Source organism: Aotus nancymaae, unplaced genomic scaffold (genome assembly GCF_030222135.1).
Source record: "Aotus nancymaae isolate 86718 unplaced genomic scaffold, 86718_ANA_hifiasm-v0.15.2.pri h1tg000018l, whole genome shotgun sequence".
Classification (NCBI taxonomy): domain Eukaryota; kingdom Metazoa; phylum Chordata; class Mammalia; order Primates; family Aotidae; genus Aotus; species Aotus nancymaae.
This window is the reverse complement of record NW_026988430.1, coordinates 18,097,673-18,115,218: the sequence shown is the minus strand read 5'-3', so window position 1 is coordinate 18,115,218 and position 17,546 is coordinate 18,097,673. Positions and strand designations below refer to the sequence as shown.

General features: G+C 50.5%; 1 protein-coding gene across 2 annotated transcripts; it reads right to left on the bottom strand.

The window, feature by feature from the left end:
- Positions 1-516: 516 nt before the first annotated feature.
- Positions 517-4,350, bottom strand: VAMP2 (vesicle associated membrane protein 2). 2 transcript variants are annotated; one of them, XM_012457548.2, is made up of 5 exons: positions 4,280-4,350; positions 3,636-3,756; positions 2,993-3,151; positions 2,860-2,911; positions 517-2,215 (listed from the first exon to the last, which is right to left on the bottom strand). In XM_012457548.2, coding segments are annotated over exons 1-5 (351 nt in total). In that variant the 5' UTR covers positions 4,282-4,350; the 3' UTR covers positions 517-2,198. The 2 variants fall into 2 exon arrangements, with proteins under 2 accessions (XP_012312971.1, XP_012312970.1); XM_012457547.3 differs by lacking the exon at positions 4,280-4,350 and adding an exon at positions 3,831-4,278.
- Between the last annotated feature and the right edge of the window lie 13,196 nt (positions 4,351-17,546).

The following is a 17,546-nucleotide window of genomic DNA, read 5'->3' as shown; positions in this document are numbered from 1 at the left end:
GCAGCTTCACGACATCAGCTATGTCTCTGCGAGCCAATTACTTAAACCAGTATTTGCTAACCCCGTCTGGGCGCTGACACTGGGTTAGGCGCAGGGGGAAGAGATGCTTCACAGAAGTGGCCAACTACTTCATCTACTGCCGCACGGGAGCGACTGCAGCGCATCTTGGAGTTAAATCCAGGAGTATAAGGAGTCCAACAGCAGGAACCTGCCCCAGGAAAGGGAACGGAAAGCTGGGAACCCCAAACCGTAGGGCTCACCGGGCTTAGAGACACAGGAGTTGGCTATGACACTTCCCATTACCAACGCCTAGTGCCCCCCTGTGGCCACTTTGGGAATCACACTTTGCCCGGCCCAAGGTCAGGACCTCTTGCAAAATCCAGTCCTTTACCAATGCATCTTCTCCACCTTCCTGGTATACCTTCGGATCCAATATTCTTCCCATTGGTTAAGAAAAGATCTTATTCTCCCCCCACAAAAAAGATAGGGAAAACAAAGATCTTAGAACAGACAACACCTGGTTACTCATTACACATTTATTGTACATTTTCACAATCTGGATGCGCCACAGAATTGGGGGAATGGGGTGGGGGAAGAGGGGGGCAGGGGACACTGGGATAATATGGGGGGTCTAGAACACAGCACCCCCACCCCCAGCATCTCTCCTACCCTTTCACACCACAGCTTAGATATCCCTGCTCCCCCTCCACACAAAAAATCTCGAGTGTGGGGGGAAGAAAGTTTGGGGGCCCCCTCCCGTGGCAGGTTAAGGGACTGTACCCTCAGACCCTTAAAATTGTGCCAGTTAAAAAGACAATAGACCCTTCCTCTATCACTTCACCCAATGAGAGGACAGCTCTCTCTGGGTTCAACAGCCCTGGAGAGGGGCGAGGATCCTCGTTTTCCAGCAAGTCCCATACACACATTGGCAGTGACTAGTACCCCCACCCTAAATTCAGGGCAGGGGCAGTCAGAGAAGCTGGGCAGTGATGGGGGCAACACCCCCCAAATTGGGGAGGAGGGTTTTCAGTCCAACCCCCAGCAGGGGTGAGGCCAGAGATTTCAGACAGGAATTGGGGGGATTCTCTGCCCTGCCCCACTCCTCCCCAAGGCAGTGATGACCCCCCACACACTGGTAGCCACCCCTCCCAAGAGATCAATTGTGGCCAACCCCCAACTCTCCTGGTGGGAGGAGGAGGTGAATCAGGCAGATGGGAGGGAGGGAAACCCCATGGGAATGTCAGTTGAGTGCCCCACATGAAAACTGGGGAGCAGGAATGTGGGGAGAGACCCCGAGTGGCAGAATTATTGGTCCATCATAACATACTGAACTCCAAGACACTTACATACCAGCTGGGGGAGGGAGAGGGGGTACAAGAGGTTTGGAAAATGAGGGTAAGGGAGGCAAACTGGACCAGAGGGCTAGAAGGAGGCAATGCTGGGGGCCAGAGCAGCCTGGTTCCCCAAAAGCCCAGGCTCCCACCAACTGCAAGTAATGTCGTGCAAATGAAAATGTAATACAAGTACTAACGGGGACTAACTCCTCAGTAAAAAAAAGAAACACAGGTTAAGAGAAGAGTGATGGAACAAAAAGAAATGGAAAGAGACTGCAGTATGCAATGATACACTAATTAACATGCTGGACGCTCCCAAAGACCTTGGGATTCTTAGGACCAAGTGGGGCCAGTCTCAGAGCCTCCTAATGGATGCAAAGAAGATGCACCTAAGGAAGCCCGGACAGGTGCTTTTCATTTTTTTTTTTTTTTGAGGGCGGAGCACAGGGAGCATGAAGGGGAGAGGAAGGAGGAAAGGAAGGCCAGGGAGGGAGGATCAGCTAAATCTGAGGGAAGAAGGAGGAGAGGAGAGGGACTATTGCATAGCAGATGCAAATGAAGGGACTCGGGGCTAGTCAGGAAGAAAGGGAAAGGAAAGGAAGGCAAGAGAGAGGAGGTGAAGGGAACCTCAGGAAGGTTAAGGACAACCGGAAAAATCTTCTAGTAATAAAACTACAAACAGACCAAATATATATAATATTATATATGTATAAATAACAGCTGGCTATTTACAGGGGGACACACACACGGACACACACACACGGATCCAGGGGAGGGGGACTAAAAGATATGGCTGAGAGGTGGAGGAACGGCTGAGGGTGGGGGGAGAGGCCCTTCTCTAGGCAGGGCAGACTCCTCGGGGATTTAAGTGCTGAAGTAAACTGTGGAGAGAGAGGAAGAATATAAGGAAGAGGGAGAGGGGAGGGAGGGGGGGAGAGGGGAGGGAGGGGGAGGGAGGGAGGGAGGGAGGGAGGGAGAGGAGAGGGGGAGAGGGGGAGAGGGAGAGAGGGAGAGAGGGAGAGAGGGAGAGAGGGAGGGAGAGGGAGAGAGGGAGAGGGAGAGAGAGGGAGAGAGGGGGAGAGAGAGAGAGAGAGAAAGAAAGCAGTGTGTCAGGCCTGGCCCTGCTCCAATCCTCCCCACTCCCCAGCTGGTTGACACCCCTTCCCCTCCCTTGGCCTCAGTTTCTCCATCTACAAAGCAAGGGGCTAGACAGGTAGGTTCTGAGGTCCCTTCAACTCCATGGTATGGCCGCCAGGGTTCTTGGACCGGGCTCTTAGGCCCAAAGGGTCCTTAATGGATACATCAGCTTTCCTTTTTCCAAATGTTAACAAAAACTGTCCAGAACCAGGCAAACTGCAAGCTAAATAACATCAAAGTTTTTGGCTCTAGATGAATCAGAATTGCCATTAGCAGCTATGAGTGTTTTTGGCTGAAGGGTAAAACTAGGTTAATGACCTTTAAAACCCAGAATTCACTGGGGGAACCTCTCCAGGAAAAGGGCCCCGGCCATTCCCACCCTACTCACCTATGATGATGATGAGGATGATGGCGCAAATCACTCCCAAGATGATCATCATCTGGGGGTGAGAGGGGAGGATCCGTGAGACAAATCATGATACCCATTCACCCGCCAATCCCCTACCTGTCCCCACCCTTACCTTGAGGTTTTTCCACCAGTACTTGCGCTTGAGCTTGGCTGCACTTGTTTCAAACTGGGAGGCCCCCGCCTGGAGCGCGTCCGCACGGTCATCCAGCTCAGATAGCTTCTGGTCTCGCTCCAGGACCTTGTCCACGTTGACCCTCATGATGTCCACCACCTGGGAGAGGGGCCCACGAGGCAGGGGGGTGTGCCAAGGCCCACCTCAGTGAGGGCAATCCTCAAACATGTGCCCACCGTGCCATGCATGGAACATGCACCCTGATGCTGCCAGGTTAACATGCCAAGGACACACACAGAACATGCCTAGCACACCTGGGGACATGCAAGGAGCACACATCAGGGGCATGCTGCTGACACCTCAGATGTCATAGCAACACGCTCTCTCTATGGAGCCCCAGGCACTCTGTCCATCACGAGAGCACACCTGCCCAGGCTGGCACACCCCAGGCTAGCAAAGCTGATTAACACCCCTAGTGCCCTTCCAAGTGCGTGCTGACAGGGAGACAGGGATGGGGCATGGTATCTTTGTCCGCAAACCCACAGGTGTGAAGTGTCGTCACTCCCAAACCAATATGGGCCCCTACACCTATATGCCAATCCCCAGGGTCCTTCCTGCTGCCTTTGACTCACCCCACACTCACCTCATCCACCTGGGCCTGGGTCTGCTGCAGTCTCCTGTTACTAGTGAGGTTTGGAGGGGGCGCAGGGGGGCCACCCTCTCCAGCCGGGGCGGCAGGGGGTGCCGTGGCAGCAGTAGCAGACCTGAGGAGCAGGGATGGATTAAGATCCAGGGCCTGGAGCCTCCCGGCCCCACAGCCAGGGCTCCGCCCATCCACCTGTCCATCCTCGTCCCTCCAGTCCTCGTTTTCGGGAGGAAGACCACCCGAGGGAAGCCCCGGTCTCGGTCCAGCCCTGCCGCCAATAAGCTGCGTGACCTTGAGCGAGCCCTCCTTCCCCCTGGCCTCAGTTTCCCCGCCTGTCAAATGAGGGCGACCTCACAGATGCGATAGGGGTCGACCCGAAAAGACAGGCGGCCGCGGTGACAGGGGCGGGGCGGGGCAGGAAGACACCGAGTCAGCTCCTTCCCGCGGCCATCGCCCGAGCCGGCCAGCCCGGGACGTGGGGCTCCTCGGCCGCCTGCGCGCAGTCACTGGCTTGGGCCTGGCCCGGGGTCGCGGGGAACGCCGGGGACGCGGGTGAGACCCCGGGCACTCCCCGAGGCCGGGTGCCAAGGGCGGCGGCCGGCGCGGAGAAGCGCGGCGGGGGTGGCGGGCAGCCGACTCACATGGCGGGGGCAGCGGGCGGAGGACTTGGCAGCAGCAGTGATGGCAGCGGCGGCTCGCGCTGGCTCCGACTGGCGCTGGCTGCCCGGGACGGGAAGATGGCGGCCGCGCGTCACCAGCATCCGGGCACTGCAGGCGGGGGCGGGGCTCCGCGGGCGACGCATCGGGAGCAGGGGCGGGGGCGGGGCGCTGCCGTGTAGGGGTCGTGTTGGGCGGGGCCGCGGGACTGGAGCCCCAGTGCTGGGGCAGCTCCTTCAGCACTCGAGGGACCCCAAGGTGGACTGTTGCGGCTTCCCCAAACCCACCGCCACCCCGCCTGTCTGACCACAGCCTTCCACAGCCGCCCCCAAACCCTCTGCTACCTGCTCCTTGGGGCACACCGCAGCCTGACCCCACACCTAAGCCCCAGACCACCCCTGTAATCGTGATCCCAGTAAACCAGCCTGCACCCCACACAGCCCAAGGTCTCTCCCCGCGCCCAGGCTCCAGCACCGAGCGACCCACCTTCAGCACTTGGAATGGGCTGGGGTTGGGAAATCAGAGGGAGCTAGTGCAGGTGCTGGGGCAATGCCAAGGGGGGAGACCCTGCTGATAGGGTGGAGGGGAGTGAGAGAGGTTAGTCCCACCCCATCATCCCGCTGGTGGATGTCTCAGAGGAAGCCTGGGGTCCCTAGCCACTGGATAAGAGGGTAGGAAGAAAAGATGAGGCAGGCTCTTCCCGCCCAAACTAGTCCGGGGAGCGGGGGACGGTGAGTGTCTACAGTGGGTGAGGAGGGGGCTGCCCCGCCTCACGATTGAAATTCAGACTAGGGGTACTTAGCTGCTGGAGCAGGGCCGACGGAGGTGGGCTGAGGACCCCGAGGAGGAGGAAACAAGGCTGCCGGGGATGGTGGGTTCGTGGGGGCTGCTTCGCGTGGTAGGCTGCTGGCTGGCCAAGACCTAGCTTTGTCCCAGGCTTGGGTCAGCGACCCCGACTGCAGGGAAGGGCTCAGGCTTTGGTCCCAGGCACGGGGCCTGGGCCAAACAAAAACAATAAAAAGCCTTTTTCTCATTTTCTCTCATTTTTTTATTTAGTAGTAGGCACAGGGGGAACAGGTTACAGGGTGCTGCTTTACATGCGTATTTACCTCGCAGGTGTGACCTTGGACAGTTGCCCTCCTCTCTCTGGACCCCAAATACATTGCACATGTAGGTACTAAATCCCTATTTGTTAAATGGCTTGATGTGGATAACATGGCAGGAGATTACCTACCGCTGGTCCATCTGGGGCTGGTCTCCATTAGGCCCTCTAAGCGCACCCAGCAGCTGTACACGCTCCCACCAGCTTGTCCGAGAAGATGAGACCAGGGAAGCTGTCGCTCTGGTAGTGTGCAGGGTGTCAAAAGCAAGCCTCAAGGGGGCAGGAGGCATTTTAGGAGAGGCCCTTTGGCCCTGGGGTGGGGGTGCTTACTACATCCCTGGAAGGGGCAGGGAGGCTGGTGGCCTTGATCTCTAAGATAAATAGGAGCCAGCTTCACCCCTCCCCCACTCCAGCTTCCCAGGGCCTCTGGGTGTGAGATCTTCCCCCACTGCAGTGCCCCACCCCCTCCCCGCAGAAGCCCAGGCACTGGCTCTGTCACCAGAGGTGTCATTTCCCAGCTGTCTGGGGGAGGTGAGTGAGGAGGGAATATGTGTGCTGGGTGTGGGAACTGAGCCCAATCTCAGGAAGATACTCTTGGCTTCCTCCTCCTCAGAGGAGCAGCCGAGTCCCTGGTCCTTGTGCAATGACGGTCCTCGGTGGCTCAGCCTATGTGATGAGAAAGAGAAGAGCAGCTTCCACGGGGGTCTCAGATCATGCTACGGGATGCTGGCTCCTGCTTTTTGGTCTTGAGACAATTCTGCTTTCTAGTCAGAGAACAAAGATGCCAAATTCCAGCCTTTTAAGTTCAAAAGCCTCACTGTCTGCCTGGGTATAAATAGGGAGGATTGGAAGAGGCAGGCACAGGATGCACCCCTGCCCCAAGTTGGACATGCTGCACTTACCCGGGAGGCTAGTGCAAGGCCAGACAAGGCATTTGACCCTGGTTTTGGGGTGATGTGGAAGGGACAGAGCCCAGATACATTGTCAAGGCCAGGGGGCGTGCTACTGCTGTTGGATCATGGGGGTGGCAGTAGCAGAATAGAAACGAGGGCACGTGTGACCCATGGAGATGAGGGAGCCAGGAGGATTCATCTCAGAGAGAGGACTCTCACCGAGCAGCCCCTCCCCAGCCCACCCCACCTAGGCTGTGGTTCAGAGGAACTGCCCAAATTTAGATCAATGGTGGAGGTGGGAGAAGGAGTGGGATGACTGAATTCACCTGGAAGTGAGTGAGAGAATGTTTTCTGCAGGCAGGTAGAATGGAGACCCAAATAGAGGTAAGGTGAATGATAGGAAAATAATGTATTTGTATAACTCAGATTTGGCTTCTATATGTACCAGCTGCGGGAATGGGTCGATGAATGTCTAGGGCACACCCCCAAGACTCATTCAAAGAATGTAGGAGGGGCTCAAGGTAATTGTGATGTAGGCAAGAGACCACACTTTCATAACGGCTTTCTTTTATTTTTATTTATTTATTTATTTATTTTTGAGATGGAGTTTCACTCTTGTCACCCCGGCTGGAGTGCAATGGCATGATCTCGGGCTCACTGCAACCTTCACCTCCCGGGTTCCAGCAATTCTCCTGCCTCAGCCTCTCCAGTAGTTGGGATTACAGGCTCCCACCACCATGCCCAGTTTTGTTTGTTTAGTAGAGGTGGGATTTCACCATGTTGGTCAGGCTGGTCTTCAACTCCTGACCTCAGGTGATCTGCCCACCTTGGCCTCCCAAAGTGCTGGGATTACAGGCGTGGACTACCACGCCCGGCCTATTTTTTATATTTTAATGTTTTTTCTCTTCAGACAATTACTGGTTTAGAAGTTGGGATGGGCCAGGCACGGTGGTTCATGCCTGTAATCCCAACACTTTGGGAGGCCGAGGTGGGTGGATCACGAGGTCAAGAGATCGAGACCATCCTGGTCAACATGGTGAAACCCCATCTCTACTAAAAATACAAAAAATTAGCTGGGCATACTGGCGTGTGCCTGTAATCCCAGCTACTCAGAAGGCTGAGGCAGGAGAATTGCCTGAACCCAGGAGGCGGAGGTTGCGGTGAGCCGAGATCGCGCCATTGCACTCCAGCCTGGGTAGCAAGAGCAAAACTCCGTCTCAAAAAAAAAAAAAAAAAAAAAAAAAAAAAAGAAGTTGGGATGAAAGGAGGCTGGGTCATTCCCACACTGACTCATGAACTAGCTCCATCCACATGAGTCAAACCTGACTGAACTTATAATTAATTTCAGAGGCCTTGTGTGTCCCTCAATGCAGCTTGTGAAGTAAAGTCCTTATAATGAAGAACAGAAAGACTAGTCCCCAGTATTGCAATCAGCTGTGACGTCTGCTGAGCGCCCCCTCCCTCCCCAGGCCAGAAGGTTCTCACAGCTGCCTGTCTAGCTCTGGGCTCCTGGAAGGAGGGGACACTCCAGGGACCCACAGTGTGCCAGATGCTTGGCATGGATTGCCATGCCTGTGCTCAATTCGTTTTTCGTTTATTTTTTTTCGAGACACAGTCTCACTCTGTCGCCCAGGCTGGAGTGCAGTGGCTCAATCTTGGCTGACTGCAACCACCTTCTCCCGTGTTCAAGAGATTCTCCTGCCTCAGCCTACCGAATCCCTGGGATTACAAGCATCCGCCACCATGGCTGGCTTTTTTTTTTTTTTTTTTTTTTTTTTTTTTTGAGACGGAGTTTCGCTCTTGTTACCCGGGCTGGAGTGCAATGGCGCGATCTCGGCTCACCGCAACCTCCGCCTCCTGGGTTCAGGCAATTCTCCTGCCTCAGCCTCCTGAGTAGCTGGGATTACAGGCACGCGCCACCATGCCCAGCTAATTTTTTGTATTTTTTAGTAGAGACGGGGTTTCACTATGTTGACCAGGATGGTCTCGATCTCTTGACCTCGTGATCCACCCACCTCGGCCTCCCAAAGTGCTGGGATTACAGGCGTGAGCCACCTGCCCGGCCGGCTTTTTTGTTTGTTTGTTTTTTGTTGTCCCACTTCCACACACCCCCCCCCCCCTTTTTTTTTGAGACGGAGTCTTGGCATGGTCTCAGCTCACTGCCACCTCTGCCTCCTGGGTTCAAGCGATTCTCCTGCCTCAGCTGGGATTACAGGCACCCGCCACCATGCCCAGCTAATTTTTTAATTTTTAGTAGAGACGGGGTTTCACCATGTTGGCCAGGTTGGTCTGGAACTCCTGACCTTGTGATCCACTCGCCTCGACCTCCCAAAGTGCTGGGATTACAGGTGTGAGCCACCACGTTCTTCTAGCTGGCTAATTTTGGTATGTTTAGTAGACACAGGGTTTCACCATGTTGGCCAGGCTGGTCTCCTGACCTCAGGTGATCTGCCCACCCTGGCCTCCCAAAGTCCTGGGGTTACAGGCCACCCCCTCACCCAGCCTTTTAATTATTTTTTTGAGATAGTCTCCCTCTGTCACCCAAGCTGGAATGCAGTGGAATGAGCTTGACTCCCTGCAGGCTCTGCCTTCTGGATTCCAGTGATTCTCATGACTCAGCCTACCAACTAGCTGGGATTACAGGCATGAGCCACCATGCCTGGCTAATTTTTGTATTTTTAGGGTTTCACTATGTTGGCCCATCTGGTCTCAAACTCCGGACCTCAGGTGATCCACTGGTTTTGGCATCCCAAAGTGCTGAGATTACAAGTGTGAGCCACTGCACCCAGCCTCAATTCATTTTTTTTTTTAATTTTTAATTTTTAATTTTTATTTTTTTTAAAGACGGGGGTTTCACCATATTGGTCAGGGTGGTCTTGAACTCCTGACCTCAGGTGATCCGCCTGCCTCAGCCTCCCAAAGTGCTAGGATTACAGGCATGAGCCACCTCGCCCGGCTCAATTCGTTTCTTAATCATGTAAACCTGGCTGCATGCTCCTCATAAAATGTTAAAACATTAAACATAGAGGCCAGGCACAGTGGCTCACTCCTGTAATCCCAGTACTTTGGAAGGCCAAAGCAGCAGATCACCTGAGGTCAGGAGTTTGGGACCAGCCTGGCCAACATGGAGAAACCCTGTCTCTATTAAAAATATAAAAATTAGCCGGGCTTGGTGGTGGGCACCTGTAATCCCAGTTACTCAGGAGGCTGAGGCATGAGAATCACTTGAACCCGGGAGATGGAGGTTGCAGTGAGCCGAGCCACTGCACTCCAGCCTGGGTGACAGAGCAAGACTCCATCTAAAAAAAAATAAACGAATAAAAATAAATAAGGTCAGGCAGGCCAGATGCGGTGGCTCACGCCTATAATCCCAGCACTTTGGGAGGCTGAGACAGGAGAATCACTTGAACCCAGGAGGTAGAGGTTGCAGTGAGCCAAGATCGCACCACTGCACTCCAGCCTGGCAAAAGAGTGAGACTCCGTCTCAAAAAAAAATAATGATAAATATAAGTAAATAAATAATAAAACATTAAATATAAAGCTAAAGTTCCTTTGACCACCTTTCAACTCATTTGTCTTTTTTTGTTTTGCCTGTTTTACTTTCCGGAAGGTTTCAAGTGCCCTCCTTTTTTAGGGGGGAAAAAGAGCTTTTTGTTATATTTATTTTGTTTTCAATCCAGAATGCAATATCTTCTCCATATATCTGAGAGTAATAATTATTAAAAATAGGTAATATTCATATTGAAAAATTCAAAAGGTATGAAAGAAGGGTCAGTGAGCCCTTGTTCTGAACTATCTAGTACCTCCACCTGTCATAGCTCCTGTCTCTAGTCTTGTAAATTCTCCAGACATAGTTGGTGCATACACAAACATATACATAGAGACTTCTTATTTTATTTATTTATTTATTTTGAGATGTAGTCTCGCTCTGGCCCAGGCTGGAGTGTGGTGGCGTGATCTCGGCTCACTGCATCCTCTGCCTCCCAGGTTCAAGCGATTCTCCTGCCTCAGCCTTGCAAGTAGCTGGGATTACAGGTGCATGCCACCATACCTGGCTAATTTTGTTGTTGTTATGGAATGTTGGTCTGTTGCCCAGGCTGGAGTGCAGTGGCATGATTTCGGCTCACTGCAACCTCTGCCTTCCAGAGTCAAGCGATTCTCCTGCCTCAACCTCCCGAGTAGCTGGGACTACAGGTGTGCACCACCACACACAGCTAATTTTTGCATTTTTAGTAGAGATGAAGTCTCACCATGTTGGCCAGGCTGTTTGTAAGCTCCTGACCTCAAGTGATCTGCCTGTCTAGGCTCCCAAAGTGCTGAGATTACAGGCATGAGCCAGTGTACCCAGCCAAGAATGTGTCTCTTTTTGTATTAAAGCATAATATAAACACGTAAAACACATAAAGTGGTATCTTTTTAATATGTGCAGTTCTCTCTGAAAAAGTACCAAGCACAGTGCCAGCAACAAGGCAGGCAAATGAATAATGAAGGAGGCAGATAGACTGCTAATGGGAAGGATGGGTTTGGGCAGGGCCTATGTGCCCAGTGTTCTGTAAGGACAGTCCTAGTTGCGCTGGTGAAGCACTGATCACTTGTTACTGGTTTGACCAGGGAACCAGCTCCTGTCACAGCAACAGAGCAGGCCCAGGCCCTGGCCACTGGAAAGCAGGGCAGTATGGGTGGTGGGGGTACCACATGACAGAGCCCTATATGGGTGGGAGAAGACAGGCAGATTAGAGTCTCCTGGGATTGGATGCCTGGAAGGACTCCTGGTTCCAGTCCCTCACTCTCCAACCCTCATTCATTAGAGATTCACTGTGTTTAACAAGCTCCTTTTGGCCGGGCGTGGTGGCTCATGCCTGTAATCCCAATACTTTGGGAGGCCAAGGTGGGCGGATCACCAGAGGTCGGGAATTCTAGACCACCCTGACCAAGACAGAGAAACCCAACCTCTACTAAAAATACAAAATTAGCCGGGCATGGTGGCACATGCCTGTAACCCCAGTTCCTCAGGAGGCTGAGGCAGGAGAATCACTTGAACTCGAGAGGCGGAGGTTGCAGTGAGCCGAGATTGTGCCATTGCAGTCCAGCCTGGGCAACAAGAGTGAAACTCTGTCTCAAAGAAATAAAAAACAAGCTCCTTTTGTTTTGAAAGGGGGAGGAATGCCCCTCCAGATAGACAGGTTGTCAAGAAGCCACATCTTCCTTTTTTTTTTTTTAGGACTGAGTCTCACTCTGGTGGGAGTGCAGTGGTGCAATCTCAGCTCACTGCAACTTCTACCTCCGAGTTCAAGCGATTCTCTTGCCTCAGCCTCCTGAGTAGCTGGGATTATGGGTGCCTGCCATTAAGCCCAGCTAATTTTTGTATTTTTAGTAGAGATGGGGTTTCACCATGTTGGCCAGGCTGGTATCAAACTCCTGGCCTCAGGTGATCCGCCCACCTCAGCCTCCCAAAGTGCCGGGATTACAGGTACTGCACCCACCTGACATCTTCCTTATTACCTTCCATATTACTTGCCAAGCCTAGAACCTGGCTCTGGTGTTCAATAAACATTTGTTAAACTGAGTCAACTGATTTGGCCTAACAGCCAGGAGACTTGGGTTCAAATCTAAGTCTGGTCAAGTCCAGAGCTCTCCCACTCTGCATGGTATCCTGGAGCAAATGCCTTTCTCCTGGGGCCTCATTTTTCTCATTTGTTAAGTGAGGGCTCTTTCATTCTACAATGCCAGGCATTGTGCCTATATCAGAAGCTACAATAATAAACACAAAAGGGATTGTTGAAACAGCATGATCTTTGCTGTGATGGACTTAATGACCAAGAGACTTGCCAACCCTCCTCAAACAGATTAAACCAAAAGGAAGAATCTTGTAACTAGAACATAGCTAGAATCAGCAGGATCTAGGTACTCAAAAGACGTCACCGGGAATCTGTTTCTCTATTCTTCAACTATGCTTGCCTCTGGCATAGCTTCATTTCCACACAAGCAACCGAAGCAGCTACAGGCTCACATTTGTTTAAAATGTTAGAGTTTTATATATATTTATATATATTTTATAGAGATGAGAGTCTCACCATGTTTCCCAGACTGTTCCCAAACTCCTGGCCTCAAGTGCTGGGATTACAGGTGTGAGCCACCATGTCTGGCCCCAAAAATGTTATAGTTTTTTTTTTTTTTTTTGAGACGGAGTTTCGCTCTCGTTACCCAGGCTGGAGTGCAATGGCGCGATCTCGGCTCACCGCAACCTCCGCCTCCTGGGTTCAGGCAATTCTCCTGCCTCAGCTTCCTGAGTAGCTGGGATTACAGGCATGCGCCACCATGCCCAGCTAATTTTTTGTATTTTTAGTAGAGACGGGGTTTCACCATGTTGACCAGGATGGTCTCGATCTCTTGACCTCGTGATCCACCCGCCTCGGCCTCCCAAAGTGCTGGGATTACAGGCTTGAGCCACCGCGCCCGGCCTTATAGTTTTAAAATTTTTATTTATTTTTCAGAGACATGGTCTCACTATGTCACCCAGGAGGGAGTGCAGTGGCACAATCAAAGCTCACTGCAGCCTTGAATTCCTGGGCTCAAGTGATCCTCCCACCTCAGCTTCTCAAGTAGCTGGAACCACAGGCACACACCACCAAATCCACATCCGGCTAATCTTTAAAATTTTATTGTAGAGATGGGGGTCTCACTATGTTGCCTAGGCTGGTCTCACACTCCTGGGCTCAAACAATCCTCCTGCCTTGGCTTCCCAAAGTTCTGGGATTATAAGTGTGAGCCACTACATCCAACCTTGTATATTTAAAAACACACATACACACTACTTATGTTCAAAATTTCAAAAGTTCAAAAGAGCATATGGAGAAAGTTTCTCCCCTACCCTGTAACCCAGCCACTCAGTCTGCTTTCTCACAACAGCCAATACTCCTGGTTGTCTATGCCCCCTTTCAGAGATGGTCCATGCATATGTAAGCAATCATCTGTGTAGTTACACCAATAGAAGCAAACTACATGCACTTTTTTGCACCTTGCTTTTGTCATTTAATGTATCTTGTACATTGTTCCATTATAATGCATAGAATCCACTTTCTTCTGGCTGCATAGTATTCCACAATATGGATGTATCATGATGTAACCAGTCCCCTACTGACAGACATTCAGGTTGTTTCTAGCCTTTTGCCAGTACAAGCAAAGCTGCAAAAAATAACCCACACATTCCCCTTTCACCTGTGTGCAAAAATATGTAGCGCTAATTCTTAGACAGGAAAATACTCTCCAGGTGTGGTGGCTCACACCTGTATTCCCAGCTACTTGGGAGGCTGAGGTGGGATGGTCATTTGAGCCCAGGATTTCTAAGGCTTCAGTGAGCCATGATTGTGTCACTGCACTCCAACCTGGGCGACAGAGTGAGACCCTGTCTCAAAAACAATAGAAATAACAAAAATAAATCCCAGGTCTAAGGAATAAGTGTTGCCGGGCGCAGTGGCTCACGCCTGTAATCCCAGCACTTTGGTAGGGCGAGACGGGTGGATCACGAGGTCAAGAGATCGAGACCATCCTGGTCAACATGGTGAAACCCCATCTCTACTAAAAATACAAAAAATTAGCTGGGCACGGTGGTGCGTGCCTGTAATCCCAGCTACTCAGGAGGCTGAGGCAGGAGAGTTGCCTGAACCCAGGAGGCGGAGGTTGCGGTGAGCCGAGATCGCGCCATTGCACTCCAGCCTGGGTAACAAGAGTGAAGCTCCATCTCAAAAAAAAATTAGCCCTTTCTCTGCTATATGAATTAAAAATATTTCCCCTTAGATTATCATCTATTGTTTGACATTTGCTTATGATTTTTAAACTATGAATAGTTTTTTTTTTTTTTTTTTTTTTTTTTTTTTTTTTTTTTGAGACGGAGTTTCGCTCTTGATACCCAGGCTGGAGTGCAATGGCGCGATCTCGGCTCACCGCAACCTCCGCCTCCTGGGTTCAGGCAATTCTCCTGCCTCAGCCTCCTGGGTAGCTGGGATTACAGGCACGAGCCACCATGCCCAGCTAATTTTTGGTATTAGTAGAGACGGGGTTTCACCATGTTGACCAGGATGGTCTCGATCCCTTGACCTCGTGATCCACCCGCCTCGGCCTCCCAAAGTGCTGGGATTACAGGCTTGAGCCACCGCGCCCGGCCACTATGAATAGTTTTAACATTTTAATATATATTTAAGTGTGTGAGTGTTTTCATTTATGCCTTCAGTGTTTTATTACCATACTCTGAGAATTTGAGACAAGTCTGAGTAACAAAGTGAGACCTTGTCTCTACAAAAAAGTTAAAAAATTAGCAGGGCATGTTTTCACCCGCCTGTGGTCCCAGCTACTCTGGAGGCAGAGGTGGGAGGATTGCTTCAGCCCAGGGTCAAGGCTGCAGTGAGCTGTGATGGCGACACTGCACTCCAACCTGGGTGACAGAGTAAGATCTTGCCTCAAAACAAAACAAAACAAATCAGGCCAGGCATGATGGCTCACGCCCATAATCCCACCACTTTGGGAGGCTAGGGCAGGCAGATCATGAGGTCAAGAGATCGAGACCATCCTGGCCAACCTGATAAAACCCTGTCTCTACTAAAAATACAAAAATTAGCTGGGTGTGGTGGCACGGGCCTGTAGTCCCAGCTACTCGGGAGGCTGAGGCAGGAGAATCACTTGATTAAACCCAGGAGGCGGAGGTTGCAGTCAGCTGAGATCACGTCAATGCACTCCAGCCTGGCAACAGAGCAAGACTCCATCTCAACAACAACAACAACAACAAAAAGCCATCAAAATTTAGCAGGTAGTTGTGGTGTATGCCTGTAGTCCCAGCTACTAGGGAGGCTGAGGTGGGAGGATTGCTTGAATCTGGGGCAGTTGAGGCTGCAGTGAACTATAATCATGAGTGATGGAGCAAGACACTGTCTCAAAAATAATAATAGGGCTAAGAAAGGTGGCTCACATTTGAAATCCCAGCACTTTGGGCGACTGAGGTGGGCAGATCATGTGAGGTCAGAAGTTCGAGACCAACCTGGCCAACATGGTGAAACCCCATCTCTTCTACAAATATAAAAATTAGCCAGGTATGGTAGTGTCTATCTAAAAAATAAATAAAACAAACAAATAAATAAATACATATAAAAATAATAAAAACTTTGAAAAAGTTTTTAAAAAGTATCTTCCCTATTCTAAATTTATTTATTTATTTATGTGTGTGTGTGTGTGTGTGTGTAATAGAGTTTCACTCTGTCACCAGGCTGGAGTGCAGTGGCACGATCTCAGCTCACTGCAACCTCCACCTCCTGGGTTCAAGGGATTCTCGTGCCTCAGCCTCTCAAGTAGCTGGGATTATAGGTGCCCACCATCACACCTGGCTAATGTCTGTATTTTTAGTACAGACAGAGTTTCACCATGTTGGCCAGGATGGTCTCGAATTCCTGATCTCATGATCCGCCTGCCTCGGACTCCCTAAGTGCTGGGATTACAAGTGGGAGCCCACTGCACCCAGCCCCAAATTTATTTTTAAAAGTTCCCCAAGAGGGCATATTACTTCTGTGGCATTCTTGGCAAAAATGCATAACTTCAATGTAATCATGAGAAAACACTGAACAAATAATCCAAATTGAAGGAAATTCTGCAAAATAACTCAATAATCCTCTTCAAGTGTGTCCAGATCACAAAAGGAAAAAAAAGACTGAGAAACTGTCTCAGATTGGAGAAGCCTAAGGAGATATGCCAACTAAAATGTGACAGGAGATCCCAGAGCAGATCCTAATCCAGAAAAAGGGCATTAGCAGGAAAATTGATAAAATCCAAATAAGAGATGTGGATTAGTAAATAGCATGGTATCAGTGCTAATTTCCTGGTTTCTATAATTATATCCTGGTTATGCAAGATGTTAACATTTTTGAAAGCTGTGTAAAGGGCAGGAACTTTCCACTATCCTTGCAACATTTTTGTAGGTCTAAAGTTATTCAAAGGCCAGGTGAAGTGGCTCACGCCTGTAATCCCACTACTTTGAGAGGCCAAGATGGGCAGATCACCTGAAGTCAAGATTTCAAGACCAGCCTGGCCAACATGGTGAAACCCTGTCTCTACTAAAAGTACAAGTATCAGCCGGGCACGGCAGTGTGTGTCTGTAGTCCCAGCTACTAGAGAGGCTGAGGCAGGGGAATCGCTGGAACCCGGGAGGAAGAGGTTGCAGTGTGCTGAGATCGAGCTACTGCACTCCAGTCTGGGTGACAAAAGCGAGATTTTGTTTTAAGAGAAGAAAGAAAAGAAAAAAAAATAAGTTGTTCAAAATATAATGTAAAGGTTAAAAGTTCCAAGATTTGTTTAAGTACTTTTATGCTTTCTTTTTTTTAATTTGAGACAGAGTCTCCCTCTGTCACCCAGGCTAAAGTGCAGTGGCATAATCTTGGCTCACTGCAACCTCCACCTCCTGAGTTCAAGTGATTCTCCTGCCTCAGCCTTCTGAGTAGCTGGGATCATAGCCACGCGCCACCACACCTGGCTAATTTTTATATTTTTAGTAGAGTCGGGGTTTCACCATGCTGACTAGGCTGGTGTTGAACTCCTGACCTCAGCTGATTTGCCGACTTGGGCCTCCCAAAGTGCTGAGATGACAGGTGTGAGCCACCATGACTAGCCTATTTTTTTTTTTTTTTTTTTTTTTGAGACAGAGTTTCACTCTTGTTTCTCAGGCTGGAGTGCAATGGTGCCTTTGTATTTTTTTTTAGTAGAGATAGGGTTTCTCCTTGTTGGTCAGGCTGGTCTCAAACTCTCAACCTCAGGTGTCACCCGGCCAATAATTTTATTTTATAGCATGCTTTTATTTCTAGGAAGAGTCCAGGCTTCTCTTTTCCTAAAAGTTCCAGCAATAGTCCTATGTTGTCAAGGTTTATGCTTCAATAAATCACTTTCCCCAGGAAAACAGTATGAGCCCAGAGAGGAACGGTAGGGAGGGAGTGGCTATTAGCCTCTTTCTCACCACATGGACTAAGTACAGGGAGGTGCCCGGGCTCACACCTGTAATCTCAGCACATTGGGAGGCCAAGGCAGGCAGATCATAAGGTCAGCAGTTTGAGACCATCCTAGCCAACATAGTGAAACTCTGTCTCTACTAAAAAAATACAAAAAATTAGCTGGGTGTGGTGTTGGGCGCCTGTAATCCCAGCCACTTGGGAGGCTGAGGCGGAGAATTGCTTGTACCCAGGAGGCAGAGGTTGCAGTAAGCTGAAATCATGCCACTGTACT